We start from the raw sequence: 15103 nt of genomic DNA on the forward strand, positions 1-15103 counted from the left end.
CCTCCAAGATCACCTAGTCCAACCTCTGACCTAACACTAACAAGTCCTCCACTAAGCCGTATTACTAAGCTGTACATCTAAATGTCTTTTAAATACCTCCAGGGATGGTGACTCAACCACTTCCCTGGGCAGCCCGTTCCAATGCCTACCAACCCTTTCAGCAAAGAAGTTCTTCCTAATATCCAACCTAAACCTCCCCCGACGACTCATTCCTTTTAACCAGGGCCACCCCACACCTCGGGGGGGGGCTGCTCTGTCAGGCCTGTGCAGAGGACGGGCAGGGGCGGCCGCTCCCAAGGGAACGTTTCTCTGCTGTGCCACGGCGAAGTATGGGAATGACAACGTTTAAATAATAACGAGAACATCACACGTGCGCTTCCTGCAAGAGGCAGCCGCATTGCACCCAAACAAAACGCGTGTTGCATGTGCCATTTGTGAACGCCAGGAGAGGCAAAAACTCGTCTCTTTTCAAAGAGTGGTAATAAAAGGGAAAGTAAGTTATCGATGGGGACAGGTTGCCAGCTGGTGCGAGGCCCGGGAGCCGTGTCCCTGTCAGCAGGGCGATGGCTGGCTGGAGCCCGTTCCGGCACGGCTGTCACCAGCCTGGCTGTGACACAGCCCTGCCTGGCTGCAGGCTCAGGCGGCCAGGAACTAAAGGGGGTTTGGTCTCCAGAGGAGGCGGAATGATTTTTTACCACCATAATCAGCCAGTTCAAAGCTGTCCCTATCAACATTTACCAGCGGTACGTCCCCATTCTCCCTGCCTGGTGTTTTGTGCAAGGCTCAGCATTCCCATCCACGCTAAGCAGCATTTTTCATCTACTTTGCACTTGTGTCCGTTCCTGTCTATGTTTCCAGATTTAGCAAAATGTTATGTGTTACCTGAATTAATGATTTACAGTTTAAGTGTCTGAATACTGGAGGTGATCTGGAAATGTAATGAATTAAAAAGGCTTCAGGAGGAAAAAGCCTTAAGGAACAGAGGGCATTGATGGGAACAAACCAGGGGAGCTGCTCAAATGTGAAAAGAGAGAGACTGGAGTCCAGGGTAAAATTAAAGTAATCCATTAGGTTACAAATCTATATTTTCTGCACTTAAACTCCCCAAATTTATATTTTCTGCACTTAAACTCCCCAAATAACAGCCAGGATGGGGCGAGCAATCCACAGCATTTGCAAAGATGCTTTGTTTTATGTTTCCCCATTTCTGTGAAACAGAGAAAAGAAAGATGATTTTATGTAGAGCTGTAGAAAAAGCTAAAATCTTTTGTTCTGAGAGGCTAAGGAATGCCAGGCATTTAAAGGCACAGCAAAAGCACCGTGTCTGAAAATGCCCCGCTTGGTTCCTGCCATGAACTGCTGGATTGGAAAGGATCAAACCCTGATGCAACACTCACACAAGAGGACATTCAGCCTTTATTAACGGTTGTTAAAGGCAGCATAGTAAAGCAGCAGTGACAGATTGCCAGGTACAGCAACTGTTTACAGTCTGGGGCCTTGGGGTAAACCAGGGCACTTTGAAATACTGAAAAACAAACCAAAATATACTTCCGTGGGGGTAATCAAGGGCAAGTGGTGGGTGAGTACAGCAGGTAGAGGTCAGAAAACATCAGCTTGTGAAGGCAAATCAGGTGTTACCTGTCTTGTACTTTTTATTTGAGTATATTTCTTTCAGATGGATGTAAGACACAAACTGGGCGTTACAGAAGGCTGGACACCAACGCCAGGTCTCGCGTGGGAGCTGGTCGCTGCACCAGACTCGCTTGGTACAGCGTGGATGCTGCCGGGGCTAGAGGTGAAATGCTCCCTGCTTTTGGTTGCTACCAGCCTTGACCCTGCTGTGCTGCGCACCACGGCCGTCTTCACTCAAACTCGGCGCCCCAGTAGGGGTTATCAGGGACACACAGGCACTTGCTTATCCACCCCATGGTTACCGAGTTACGTGGGCTTGAGCAGGACAGCTCGGTGGGGAACATAAGCGCACATTTCTGGGCAGTCTTACGGGTTTTGAAGACACGGTGCCACGTCCTGGAGAAATTCCAGGAGTTCCTCCTCGCTGCTGTTTTGGTCTTGGGATCATCGTATGGGAGAGCCATGTGATTTTGATGTTTGTTTGCTGTATTTAGCGGGTTTCTCTCTCTTCTTGGCGCCTGTTCAAGGTGTGCTGAGCACACAGCCGCCAAGCCTGCCTCTCCACCAGGGTGTGCCCTCCCTGCAGCGGTCACAGCGGGGTTTCAGCTGCTTGGGCTGCGAGATGGTCCTGGCCAGCACCCACACGTCCTCCTGCTCACCGACGCGTGCCCCTAAACGCCTGGTCCAAAACCAGAGTGTCCAAAAGCTGTTAGCCAGCTCACAGCCTGGCCCATGCCGGCACCCACGGGTCACACATTGGAGCGGGGCTGAGGGGGCCTTTTGCCGAGAGAAAATGGGGCTTAGTCAAAGCCCAGGTATTTGAGGGAAACTGGTACATCTTGCTGACATTTCATTTAGGAGAAAGAATAACCGCTGTAGTGGAGCAACCCCACACTGGTGAATGTTCTGCCGCACACTCCTTAGAGAGGGATGTTCCCATTCTCAGTTTGAAAGGACTTTTCCATTGCACTCATATATACATGGACGTGTGTGCCTGTGCACAAATCTAGAAATCGATGATGACTGAAAGTTGAAAGAAAATATTTTGGGCCAGCCTAAAGAATAAACTTACTTTTTCACAGATTCATTTCATAGGTGATTTCCAAAGCTTATGCTTTTCTTCAAGTTTGATTTTTTTGGGGGGAGATGGTGTCAAAATAGTCAAATGTCCTGGGGAGACAGGAAAACTTGTTCCTACAAGCCCTCTTGCACCCACACGATATTGATGTAAACAGTTCTGCCAGGTGCAGGGGACCCAGAAATAGGCCTCTAATTTAGCATTCTTTCCAATTTCCAGCATCCAAAAAAAAAGAAAAAAAAAGTTTTGTCCAAGGCTACATGTTATTGTTTCAGTTATCGGCTCACAGGAAAGGCGTAAAACAATTTAATGGCAAATTACTGAAAGAACTCAATTCCAGTCTACCTGGGTTTTTAAGTGTCTGCAGGACTGTGTATGTTTTTAAATAATTTTATTTTAAATACCTCTCCTGTGGTTTTCACAGCTTGGAGCACAGAAATCAAACAGCTTTGCGGGGGGGAGTTTACATTTTTCACCTCTGCCAGCAGGATGGGTAATTCCTGGGAGTGACAGGAGACTTGCTCTCCATTTTCATAATGGAGAGCATGATTTTGCCAATATTTGCCTCTTTTTGGTGCCTTTTCAGCGCTCAGGCTGACTCTGGCCACCTGCCCCTGAACTCTTAAGACAATTTTGGGATGTTCCACATCACTGGTTCATCAGGATCCACTACAATTTCACAAAATGCCCCGTGGAACCACATCAAACCCCAAAAGCACAACCAAAGAGACAGAGCTCTCATGTTAGCTCTCCCAGGAAACAATCTTGGAAAAAAAACATGCGTAAAAGCCGAAGTGATTCAGGATTTGTGATTTTTTTTTTCCCCCCCACTTCAAGATGGCACTGAGCAATAAACCTGGGCCCACGGAGGAGGCGTGTGAAAGCTGACCCCAAAGACGACCCGGCATTAGGGCCAGGCTCCTGCTGGAAGCCACGCAGCGGTTCCTGCTTGCCCCAGGCTCACTCCGCTGCGATGCTTTCCGAAGGCAGAAGTGGACTGAGGAGGCACAAGGCGAGGCTGGAGCTTGGCAGAGAGGGTGCCACCACCCGCCAGCAGGGCCGGGGCGAGCTGTGGGTTTCGACAGCAACGCTGAAAAGCGCCCAGAGACAAAAAAAACGACACCGTACAGAAGCAACAAAACCAAACCCTGGCATGCCTAGCGGGGAGGAGGGCGGGGGGGAGAGGGGAGGACGTCAGATGAGGTCGAAATCGAAGGAGCTGATGCTGGCGATGGGTGCTCTCCAGAAGTTGAAGCTGTTGAAGGGCAGCAGGCTGTCCTCCTCGGCGGAGCCGCCCTGGGCAGCTGCGTCCCGCGGCCCCGGGAGCTTGGCCAGCCCGCTGCGGGGCGGGTAGAGGGGCCCCTCGCCCAGCCCCAGCCCCTCCAGCTCTGCCAGCTCCAGCCGCGGGATCGGCATCCTCCAGTAGATGAAGGAGTCGTACTGGTTGCTGATGGTGTCCAGCATCGTCAGGCTGCAAAGGGGGGAGAGGAGGAGGAACGCCCTGGGTCGGCTGCCCCAAAGCCGCCAACGCTCTCGGGCGTTGTGGTGTCGGCCAAATCCCACCCCAAAATCAACCGGATGGGGAGGGGAGCCCGTCCTAAGCATAGGAATTCCCAAGGGAATCCCCCACCTGACACGTCGGGTGCTTTGGCAAGGGGGGGGGGGGGGCAGGAAAAAAAGCAGATCGGTGTGGGGCAAGGAGGGGCTGCCCCCCCCCACATCCACTCCAGCAGCGGAGATAGGAGCCGGGACCCAGGAGAACCCCTTTCTGACAAAAGGGTCTCGCCCCTTCCCCGTGCACAAAGCCGAAGGCATCGCTGTACCCCGGGGGTGCGCAGCCAAACCCCCCCAAAGGGTTCAAATCGACTGTCTGACCTGAAAGAGCCTCCTCCTCCCACCGCTGCTCCCGTTTTATGCCCCGAATCCTGAAGGATGACTCAGGCGTACCTTGAACCCGGCCCCCCCCCCGGCCCAGCCCTGCAGCAGGGGGGGACTGCCGGCTAAATTTAAGCTCCCCCATCGAACTCAGAGGCTATGAAAGGCTCCTGTGTCACCCCCGGGGAAAGCGAGCTGCAGCGGTTTTAAATAGCCTCCTCCTCAACGGGAACATCTCCGGGTGCCTTCTGCCCCGCGTTATTTTGCAGTGACAGCAGCACCGCGGACAACGGGCTTAAAGCCCCAAAGGGAGGTGACAGAAGAGCAACCAAAATCACAAATTCTGCTCTGAAAAAGGCAACGGATGCGAGATAAGCCCCCCCACAGCGTGTGTTGCCCAGAGAAGTAGGGTGGGTGGGCACACCGTGCTCAGCGCCGTCCTTCACCTAATCCCCGCTGCTCACCCCGACAATCCCGGGGCCCCCACCCGAGCCTTTCCAGCACCCCCAGCCCTTTGCTGCTGACCGTACCTGCGGAGGGAAGGAGGGCTGGAGGCCGGCAGCTCTTTGTGCCGACAGCCGCACTGCACTGCAGCGTCGCTTTTGTCTGCTGGCGCACCCGGGTCTGCAATGCAGCCCCTCGCAGCGCCCGCCGTGGGGGGGCCGTGGGCAGATGAGTCAGCAGCCCCCACCCGCGCTGGGACGGACGGACAGACAGGCGCGGAGGGGAGGACGCGGAGGCGGTGGCGGAGGCGCGGGAGGCGGCTGGGGATACGCTGGGCGTGCGGAGGGGAGAGGGCCCACCTGCCGTGGCCCAGCCTGCCTCACCCTACGGCCACCGGCTCCCGGCCTGGGGGGGCAGCGCCCCCGTTTCCAGCCCCCAGCCGTCCTGGCCGAGGTTCTGCGTACAAGGCAAGGGGGTGCCCAGCACCCCCAGAGCGAGGGCTGTGGGCTGGCAGCTCACAGGTGAGCGTGGGATGGGGGCCTGGGGGTGCCTGTGTCCCACACAGGGTTTTGCAGCGCTGCTGGTCGTGGCACAAGATGAAAAATGTCAGGTTTTTGTCCCAAACCGGACAGCAGGCTGGAAATGCGTGCAAAAGGAGGCAAGCGGCCATTTGCACCGAACCCTGGCCCCCGTCCAGGGTGCGTCAGAGGGGCTGCTTCCAACCCAGCTGGGGGGCACCCGGAGTCCCAGCCCCTGTGGGACGTGGCTTTGGGGGCCGCGGAGGCAGCGGGGTCGTTGCGGCCCTTGGTGCTGCTGCGGTGGGCATTGTGCGAGTGGAAGAGCCCAGCGTGGAAGCGACGTGGTGGCACCGATGCCCGCGGCCGGGCTGGCCAGGGGGGCTTCCAGGGCTTCGCTCCCTCAAGGGGCATCCACGGACAAAGGGGGCTCGAGGCTGGCAAACGTAACCCTGGGGTGCAGCGGGACCCCAAGACCCGCTCCCCGCTGAGCCCCCAGACCCACCGAGGCCCAGGACCCCCAGCCCTGACGGTGACCCCCAGCTGCACTGAGCCCCGCTGGGGGGACCCCCGGCTTTGCTGGGCGCTCCCAGTCCTGCCCCCCCCCCCAACCAGCAGCATCCCCAGAGCCCCAAGCCCCCTCCCCAGCAGGACCTCCAGGGACCCCGAGGCACCGCTGAGCCCCACAAGCCCCCCCCCGGGGTCCCCCCGCAGCTCTCCCGGTTTCCTCCCGGTTCCCCCCGCCCCGTTCCCCGTGTCCCCCCCCCGCCCCCGGCGCAGCCGCGGCTCCTGCAGTGCTGCCGGCGGCCAGGGTGGGAGCTGTGCGCCGGGCTGGGCCGGGCCGGGCCGGGCCGAGCTGTGCCGGGCGGCGGGGGAGCGCCGCGTCCCGCAGCCGCCGGGCCTCTGCGAGCTGGGCTCCGGTAACCGGCACCGCCCCGGGACCCCGGACCGGCACCGAGCGCAGGTAACGGGGGCTGCTGCCGGGACGCGCGGCCCCGCCGGGGGAGGGGTCGTGTGGGTGCGAGACCCTGCGGAAGCCCCCTCTTCCCCCCCAAAAAAAAAGCCCCGGGAAAGCGGCGGGGGCGGGAGTGGGGGGGGGGGTGAGGATCCGGTACCGGAGCTGGGGCACGGCCCCCGGGTCCCCCCCCCCGCCGCAGCACGGGGGTGGAGCGGGGAGTTCCGCCGGGCCCCCCCGCCCCCCCCCCCCCCGGGCCCTGCTGCCCCCGGGGCCGCACCGGGGATCCCCCCCGTTCTGCCGCCGCATCCCGGGGGTCCCCGAGCCCGGCCCCCTCGCCCCGCCGGAGCCCCTCGGAGCCGGGGGCGCCCCCCGGGAGGTGGGGTTGCGCCCCCGCGCCCCGCTGTGGGAGGCCCGGCTCCGCTCCGCTCCCCGCCGCTGACGCAGGAGCCGCCGAGCGGTGCTTCCCCAGCCGGGAAGTCATCTTGTGCGAGCCGGCCTGGCTCCGGCCTAGCGCCCCGGGGCGGCTCCGGGCGCCTTCTCCCACCGCCCCGTGCCCCCCACCCCGCTTTGCCCTCGGGCCGAGGCCGGGCGCAGCTCGTCGCGCGGGTGGGCCTCGGGACGCCCCGCCGGGAGGCCGAGCCTGCCCGCGGGGACCCCGTTCTCCGGGGGGTGCCCCCCGCGTCGGGGACCCCCGTGGGCGCGCTCGGCCTCGGGCGGGCCGAGGCTCCGGCGGGCTCCCGTCGCCTGCCCGGGGTCCCCGATCCCGCTGGGGACGGCCCCCCCACGTCCGGGGGTCTGCGGGCCCGGGGGGCTCCCGGCGGGCGGCCCACACCCCGCGGGCGGGAGGCTGCGCTTTCGTTCCTGCGGCCTTCGGACCCGCTCGGCCGAGCCCACACCGCCGCTGGGTGCTCCTGCCGAGCGGGGCCGCGTCCCCCTCCCACACCTCCTCCCCCCCCCAGTTTTGCCCCTCTTCCCCTCTCCCCGGGCCCGTTTGCTGTATTATCCGTGCTGTTCCCCCCCCCCCCCCGCCCCGCCGTCTGCTCTTCGAGCTGAAGCGGAAGAGCTCAACCTCCGGCCCCTTTTCGGAAGGGCTGGGGATATTTATAGCTGCCTTGCTCAGGGGCTGGGATTTGCAGCAGCTCCCCCTACCCCCGCTGCAGCATCCCCACGTGCGTCCTGCGCGGTGGGGGGGGAACGGGGGACAGATCTTGTCCCGGCCACAGGGCAGCTTCTCCAGGTACCTGTGTGATGCCTGTGGGTCTCTGCTCTGTGGGTCGAAGAGTTGGTTTGGGGGGGGGGTCAGGACTGCGGCTCTTCCCCCTCCACACTTGCAGCTCCTTGCCATGCCATGCCTCGGTTTCCCCACTCTGCCACATCGTCTGGCAGCGCCTGTCAGCCAAGGACCGATCCTGCACCCCATGTCCCTGACACCACCATCTCCTGTCCTTCACTGGGCTGCGACTTGCGGACAAATCCTTCCCCCCTGCCTCTGTCGCCCCCCAGGTACCTCCCTGCCATCTTGGCCGCCCTGACCAGGTGCCGCGGGCCCCCCCCGCCCGTCCCCATGGAGTGAGAGCGCTCAGGGGTCTCCGCACTGGCACAGCCCCCTGCGGGAGGGAAGCTGGAAGGCGCCGCCAACATGAGTGACTTCTGGCACAAGCTGGGCTGCTGCGTTGTGGAGAAGCCACAGCCGGTGAGTAGCTGCAGTCTGGGGGTGGGGGGGTTGGTGTTGCGGGGCCGGGGGTGCCGGGGAACTGATGGCCTTCATCCACCCGCAGAAGAAGAGGAGGAGACGGATTGACCGTTCCATGATCGGCGAGCCCATGAACTTCGTGCACCTGACGCACATTGGCTCCGGAGACATGGCCGCGGGCGAAGGCCTGCCCATGGTACGCCATCCGCACGCCGGGCTGGGCAGTGGGTGCTGTTGTTGGAGTGGGGGGGTCGTGGCCGGGTGGTGGGTCTCATGGTTGGGTGGTGGGTCTCCCCGTTGGGGTGCCCACCCCGGAGAGCCGTCACCCACCCTCATGGTGTCACAACCTCATGGGTGGGTGACGGCTCTCCAGGGTGGTCTGTAGGGGCCTTCTGCCCGGGAGGGGATGGTGTGTCCCGGGTGGGCGATAGGTCTCGCAGCGGTGGTGACAATTCTCTGCCCCATCCCTGCAGACAGGCGCTGTCCAAGAGATGAGGTCCAAGGGCGGACGGGAGCGACAGTGGACCAGCTCCCGGGTGTTGTAGCATGTGAGTACGTGGCCATTTGGGGAGCCGGGCGTGCAGGTGGCCACAGCAACCTGCCGTCACCATCCAAGGCACAGCAGCTAATTAACGCTCCACCGCTTGTGCAGTTTTGTAACCCAACATCTCTTGAACTTTGCAGATTCCTGGCTATTTAAGCCCAGACTTGAACTGCCTGATCCCCACACCGGAGGAAAAGCCAACCTCGGGCGCTTTATTCCCGCAGTAACTTATGCAGACCAAGCCTTGTGCCTGTCCCGGTGGCTCTGGGTTGTCCCCCACAAATCCCTCCTTCCCCGAGGCACTGGGCTGGTGATGGTGACACGGGGAGGGAGCGAGGCCACCCCGCACCCAGCTGGGATTGCAGCCCAAAGGACGCCACCACCCACCTGCAGCGCACTGGGAGCTGCCAGGCGCAGTCAAGACGTGCCAAATCCTACCGCTTTCCCTTTTTTCCACAACCTGAACAGCACCGGTGTCTCCCATGGGCCCCTCTTGGCACTGGCCTCAGTTCCTCAGTTTTCCTGGGGAATGGCGGCAAGGCCGGTTCTGCTTTAGGGGCAGATCCAGAACGGCGTTAAAGACCCCAGCCTTTCGGCGACTCACAGGCAGTGGCTCAGCTCTGACACCGCCACAGAGCCTGTGTTTCCTCCAGCCTTCTGCTGGCATTGCCACCGCCAGCAAACCTCTGCCTTCCTTCTTTTTTAGGATATTTTTTAAGCTTGAAAACCACCTAGGCAGCCTCTGCCATCACTACCGGGCTTTAACCGGCGTTGTCTGAGGCAGGACGGGGCCTGACCCAGCTGCTCCCCCTGGAAAGAGGGACTGGCTCGGGCTCCTGAATCTAGGCGCACGTGTATATAGTTCAAATAGCGCCAGGATTAAATATTAAAGAGCACGTGCTGGGAGCTGCGGCTGGGCGTCAGAGGGTTTCCCCTTCACCATGCTTCAGGTGACACAGGGATGCTCCTGTGCGGGGCCGGGCTCCTCCAGCCCTGCAGCGTGCCCGGTGCTTGCAAGCGAGCGCAGATGCTTGATTCAGTTTTTAACCCCACAGAAAACTCACCGGGAGAAACACACCTTTGAAATAAAACCTTGTGCTGGCCCAAGATGGGCGTCCGCGGGCTGCCAGGATCTCCTCGCCATTCTGCTGCTGGCGGGACCCAGACAGGGTGAGGGGTGCTGGGCGGGGGGCACCAGGCAGGGGCATCGGCTTTGGGGGTGCTGGTCCCACCATCCTCTTTCCCTGGGGGTGTCCTCGTCCTGCTGTTCCTCACTCAGGTCCAGGGTATCCCAGCCGTTGCCACCCTTATCACTGCTGCCTGCCAAGAGGCCTGGAACCCTTGTGGCAGACCCTGGGGACCCCGTGAACACCCGCGTGCCCTTGGCAGCAGCGGCGGCCCCAGCGGGATGGCTCCAGTGGTGGCGGCTCACCCCGACCGGTTCAGCTGCATTTGCAGCCGGCAGAACCCCTAGGCACGACAGGTTCCCTCCCACCAGGCTGGATGCAGAGGCTCAGCTGCACCGAGTCCCCAACACACGGGGTGGCTTTTGGGGACGAAACGTTCCTCAGAATTCCCCCAACCCAGCTCAGCCCAAGAACAGGGGCTCTGCCTCCAGGAGGCCTGCGCTGGGTACGGGGGCCCTTGGATCCCCCTGAAGAAGAGCCAAGAGCCAGCGGCGGAAAGAGGGAAATTTAATCCTCAGATTGTGGATAACAGTCCTGAGCCGGCTGTGTCCACACCCAGCAATCCAGCCCCAGAAAGGGCCAGGAGGAGGAGAACTATTAAAACCCCAGTAACTTTGTTAACCGTATGCCGTCCCACTCCTCGGCCCCACGGCACTGACTCCAGCGCAGCGGGGGCAAATGGCATCAGGGAGGGGGCTGCGGCAGCGAGCAGCGCTCAGCTGGAGGAGGCTGCAGCTCGCCAGTGCTGGGGGCGCAGCGTCCGTGGTAGCACCCCGAGCGGGCACAGCGGGTGCCGGGGACCCCTCACTTGTCGGGGTCAGGGGGCTGCTCGGCAGCCATGCGGCTGACCCGCTCCAGCACAGCCTGGGGGCAGAGAGGGGGCACGGCTTGTGCCAGTGGGCTCTCGTCCACCAGGCTGTTCATGGGGGTGGGCGGCGGGGCCGTGTCCTCCTCCAGCCCCACCGTGGCCCCCAGCCCTCCAAGCGCAGCCCGGAGGACGGGCAGCACTTTCTTGCGTGAAGCCAGCGCGTTGCCCTGGGCGTAGGCGCTGACACAGGACCAGGGGCTGGGCAGGGGCTGGAGATGCAGGGACGGCGCCGTGGCCTCCTCCAGCACCTGGCAAACCTGGAAGGCAGAGCACGGTGTCTGGGGCATGCCGGGCACCTCTCATCTCCCGTTCCCCTCAATCAGGGGCCGCTGGGGTAAATGTGTGCGGAAGACACTCGGCTCCATGCATACTCTCCCACCAGAGCCTTCTGCTAGGGGAGGGTGGGTTTGGGGGTCCCCGCTCTGCTCACCGTGCTCCGCAGGGCCTCACGCTGGCTGTACACTGCCAGCTGCCGTGTGGGCTCGTAGCGCTCGTTAAAGGAGACCGTCATGGCCACCAGCCCGGCATAGCCCCGAGCCTGGCAGAAAGCTTCCAGGTCCTGCAGCAAGTTAGGGCGGTGCAGGAAGGTCTGGAGGAAGACAGATGCTGGTGTTGCCCCACTGTGCCTGCTGAACCGCCCCGTGCCTCAGTTTCCCCTCACTGAGCCTCACCTCTAGGTTTATGTAGATACCGCTGACGGCGAGGACCAGTTCATCATTGGAGAGGGTTTTGAGGTCCTTCCGCAGCATCTGCTCTGTTGTCAGCTCTGGGAGGTGAGAGGGGCTGAGCATGAGCCCTCTGGATGTGTCCCGGTGCCCCAGGGGAACTGTTTATCCCCAGACATGCCGCCACTGAGCACTGGGGAGCCCCCAGACACACGTGTACAGACCTGAAACATCAAACTTGGCCGCTTGCAGGGCTTCATAGATGGCATTGTGGGCTGGCAGCTCGGGGAACCTTGACTCGAGCAGGGAGATGCACGCCACGTCCCGGGGTGTCACCTTGCCAGCCGCAGGGCTCAGGTTCACAGAGTCCAGCAGGATGGTGCCTGGGGGGACGGAGACCATCAGCGCAGGGGAGCAGAGCCCCGTGCCGGGTGACAGGGCCTGGCCTCACCATGCAGCAGCGCGGCTGTGGTCCGGTCCAGCACGCCTGGGGGGCCCTGGGCAATCCGTTCTGTCACCAGTGTGGCGCAGGAGCCCACCAGCTCCACTGTGAACTGGCAGCTGGGCACTCGCTCCAGTGGCCGGTGGTCCAGCACATCCACTACGGCCTCCTCCAGGGCTGCGTCAGCGCTGGTGGGTGAGATGGGGATGGTGAGAGCTCTGGCATGCACCTGCCAAATACCACTGTCAGCAGAGCCCCCCTGCCCCTCTCCTCCTGCCATAAAAATACCCCAGAAGGGAAGGGGAAAGGTTTTACCCACCCTGAGCCAAAAATCGAGCCCTTCACGCATGGGAGTAACGAGGCGGTGGGTTGTGTCCGCATCCCAGCCCGGTGCTCACCTGGGCAGGACGTGGTGGTCAACCAGCGTCAGGGACAGCAGCCCAGCCCGGTGCAGCCTGGCCAGGTCAATCTCATCACGGAAGATGAGGGAGGTTTCCGCGATGCCCTGCTCCCGCAGCAGGAACGTTGTCTCTGTGCGGAGGGCGAAGTCCGAGCGCGGGATGTTCAGCACGGGGATGAAGGCGGCTTTGGGCGGTGAGGAGGTCTGCAAGGGGTTCAGCACCCAGTGAGGCATCCCTCGAGCCCCCCGGCCACCCAGCAGCGTGCAGGCACTCTCACCTTTGCCAGGAAATACGCCAGGGCCAGGGCAGACACGGCTGAGTCCAGGTCGCAGGCCTCATTGCCCATCACCACGTGCACCTCTTGCTGGCACTGGATGTTTTCCTGCCAGGGTGAGAGACATCAGCCCTGCCGGGGCCACGTGTCCCCTCTGATATCCCCAAAAGCTCCTGAAGGACATTGACTCGATGCACACCTTCAGCACCAGGGCTGTTTGCTGCCTCACCCAACAGCCAACGCCTCACAGCTACAGCTGGGAGCAGCTGGCTTCCAGCAGACTGCGGCAGGCAAGAGGCTTGGTCAGGGGCGGTTTATGGCCTGGAAGTGTCATGTTACCAGGGCACACGCGCAAAATTAGAAAAGAAACCCAACCACGTCACAGGGTCCCTCCCTGCAGGGGGATGCCACAGCTGCTTGGTTCACACGGGGAGACGCAGGGCCCAGCACCTTAGCTCAGATTCCGAGGCTTCACCTTTATTATTTTAACCCCAGACCAAAGTTAAGGTGAAAGGCAGACTGGACTTTCAGCCCTGGCTGCCAACTCCATTCACTGAGTGAGCAGAGGCAGGAATTTTAGGAGGCTATCTGACCCCCAAAACACCCCCTTTCACCTCTTTTTACCCGGGGCAGCGGCAGGGACACTGTTGTCACCCCCCGGATCCTCTGTCCCCGCTCCCTGGCACTCAGCACGGCATGAAACACCCTAGGGAGACGACCTGCCTACAGACCCTTCTCTGGTGACATTTATTCATGATATAACCCAGATTTGCTCATTTATTCCACAGAAGCTGAGGAAGTTAACAGCTGTGAGCCAAGCTTGGCACCCTCAGTACGTTTGCAGATGACACCAAGCTGGGGGGAAGTGTCGACCTGCCGGAGGGTAGGAAGGCCCTGCGTGGGTACCTGGACAGGATGGGTCGAGGGGCAGAGGCCAACAGGATGAGGTTCAACAAGGCCAAGTGCCGGGTCCTGCACTTTGGCCACAACGACCCCATGCAGCAGTGCTACAAGCCTAGGGCAGAGTGGCTTGAAAGCTGCACAGAGGAAAAGGATCTGGGGGTGCTGGTCGATGCTTGCCTGAACACGAGCCCGCAGTGTGCCCAGGTGGCCAAGGAGGCCAACGGCACCCTGGTTGTGTCAGGAGCAGTGCGGCCAGCACGGCCGGGGCTGTGATTGTCTCCCTGTGCTCAGCTCCGGTGAGGCCGCCCCTCGAGTGCTGGGTTCAGCTTTGGGCCCCTCACTACAAGAAGGACATCGAGGGCCTGGAGCGTGTCCAGAGAAGGGCTACGGAGCTGGGGAAGGGCCTGGGACACAAGTCCTGTGAGGAGCGGCTGAGGGACCTGGGGGGGTTTGGTCTGGGGAAGAGGAGGCTCAGGGGAGACCTCATTGCTCTCTACAACTCCCTGAAAGGAAGGTGTGGGGAGCTGGGGGTTGGCCTCCTCTTGCGGATAACTATCAACAGGACTAGAGGGAACGGCCTCAAGTTGCGCCAGGGGAGGTTCAGGTTGGAAATGAGGAGACATTTCTGCTCAGAAAGTGCAGTCGGGCGTTGGGACGGGTTGCCCAGGGAGGTGGGGGAGTCACCCTCCTTGGGGGTGTTCAAGGAAAGGCTGGACGTGGTGCTTAGGGACACGGCTTAGTGGGTGACATTGGTGGTAGGGGGACGGTTGGACCAGATGAGCTTGGAGGGCTTTTCCAGCCTTAATAGTTCTATTCTATTCTGCTCTGTTCTTTGCCTCTAACTCCGCTCCGTGCATCGCCCTTGCCTGAGATACCCTCCAGGTTCTGCCGCTGAGCTTGGGTGAAGGAGAGGACCCTGGGCTGGGGCCCCTCCCGCCACCCCTGCGCCCGCTTGCCGCGGCGGTGAGGACGGGGCCGTGGGTCGGTGCAGGAGCGTGGGTGCAGGCACGTGGGGCACGGCGGGGCTGGGGCCGTGGCCGGGCCGGGGGCGTGCGGACGAGGCGGTTCCCCCGGCAAGGCAACGGCGGGCTGCAGCCCCCCCGCACGCGGTCCCCGGGCGTCCCCCCGTCCCCGCGCACCCCTCGTGCCCGCCCCGGCCCTCCCGTGTCCCCCCGTCCCCTCGCCCCGCCGCGTCCCTCCCAGCCCCCACGTCCCCGCTGCTGCCCCGCGCCCGCCCCGTCCCCGCGCGCCCCCTACCTGCAGGGCCGCCCGCCGCCCCTCCACGAACCGCTCCATGGCAGCGGCGGCGGCCGCGAGCACCCGGCGCCCCCCCCGCGCCACGGCCCGGTACGGCCCCGTACGGCCCGGTACGGCCCCGTACGGCCCCGTACGGCCCGGTACGGCCCCGAGGGCGGGGCGGCCGCTCCGCGCGGGCTGCCGGGACAGGCGGGGCGGCCCCGCCGGGGGGACGCGGCGGTGGGGGGGCGCCCCCGGGCCCGCCTTAGGCCTAGGCCCGAGGCCGAGGCCCGGTCCCGGTCCCGGCTCTGCTTGCGGGCCCGGGGCCGCCTTCCCCTCCCCGGCGGCCGGAGGCCCGGCCCCGCGCCGCGGTTGTTTCTCTGCCGCT

The 15103-nt window shown here is 62.3% G+C and overlaps 3 protein-coding genes across 4 annotated transcripts; 1 reads left to right on the plus strand and 2 right to left on the minus strand.

Annotated features, from left to right (window-relative positions):
- Nucleotides 1–1393: 1393 nt before the first annotated feature.
- On the minus strand, nt 1394–5520 carry MLLT11 (MLLT11 transcription factor 7 cofactor). 2 transcript variants are annotated; one of them, XM_083813407.1, is made up of 2 exons: nt 5116–5520; nt 1394–4181 (listed from the first exon to the last, which is right to left on the minus strand). In XM_083813407.1, the coding sequence occupies exon 2, from the start codon at nt 4172–4174 to the stop codon at nt 3905–3907; it is 270 nt and encodes an 89-aa protein (XP_083669533.1). In that variant the 5' UTR covers nt 4175–4181; nt 5116–5520; the 3' UTR covers nt 1394–3904. The 2 variants fall into 2 exon arrangements, with proteins under 2 accessions (XP_083669533.1, XP_083669534.1); XM_083813408.1 differs by lacking the exon at nt 5116–5520 and adding an exon at nt 4586–4721.
- Nucleotides 5521–6317: 797 nt separating this feature from the next.
- On the plus strand, nt 6318–9846 carry CDC42SE1 (CDC42 small effector 1). The gene is made up of 5 exons (XM_083813409.1): nt 6318–6508; nt 8006–8195; nt 8281–8391; nt 8669–8743; nt 8880–9846. Exons 2-4 carry the CDS (start codon nt 8142–8144, stop codon nt 8738–8740), a joined length of 237 nt encoding a protein of 78 aa, XP_083669535.1. The 5' UTR covers nt 6318–6508; nt 8006–8141; the 3' UTR covers nt 8741–8743; nt 8880–9846.
- Nucleotides 9847–10419: 573 nt separating this feature from the next.
- Nucleotides 10420–15002, minus strand: PRUNE1 (prune exopolyphosphatase 1). Its single transcript, XM_083813400.1, has 8 exons — nt 14737–15002; nt 12580–12684; nt 12300–12505; nt 11911–12089; nt 11684–11842; nt 11466–11560; nt 11225–11383; nt 10420–11051 (listed from the first exon to the last, which is right to left on the minus strand). The coding sequence occupies exons 1-8, from the start codon at nt 14773–14775 to the stop codon at nt 10731–10733; spliced, it is 1263 nt and encodes a 420-aa protein (XP_083669526.1). The 5' UTR covers nt 14776–15002; the 3' UTR covers nt 10420–10730.
- Between the last annotated feature and the right edge of the window lie 101 nt (nt 15003–15103).

This window comes from Anser anser (genome assembly GCF_964211835.1).
Source record: "Anser anser genome assembly, chromosome: 28".
Taxonomy (NCBI): domain Eukaryota; kingdom Metazoa; phylum Chordata; class Aves; order Anseriformes; family Anatidae; genus Anser; species Anser anser.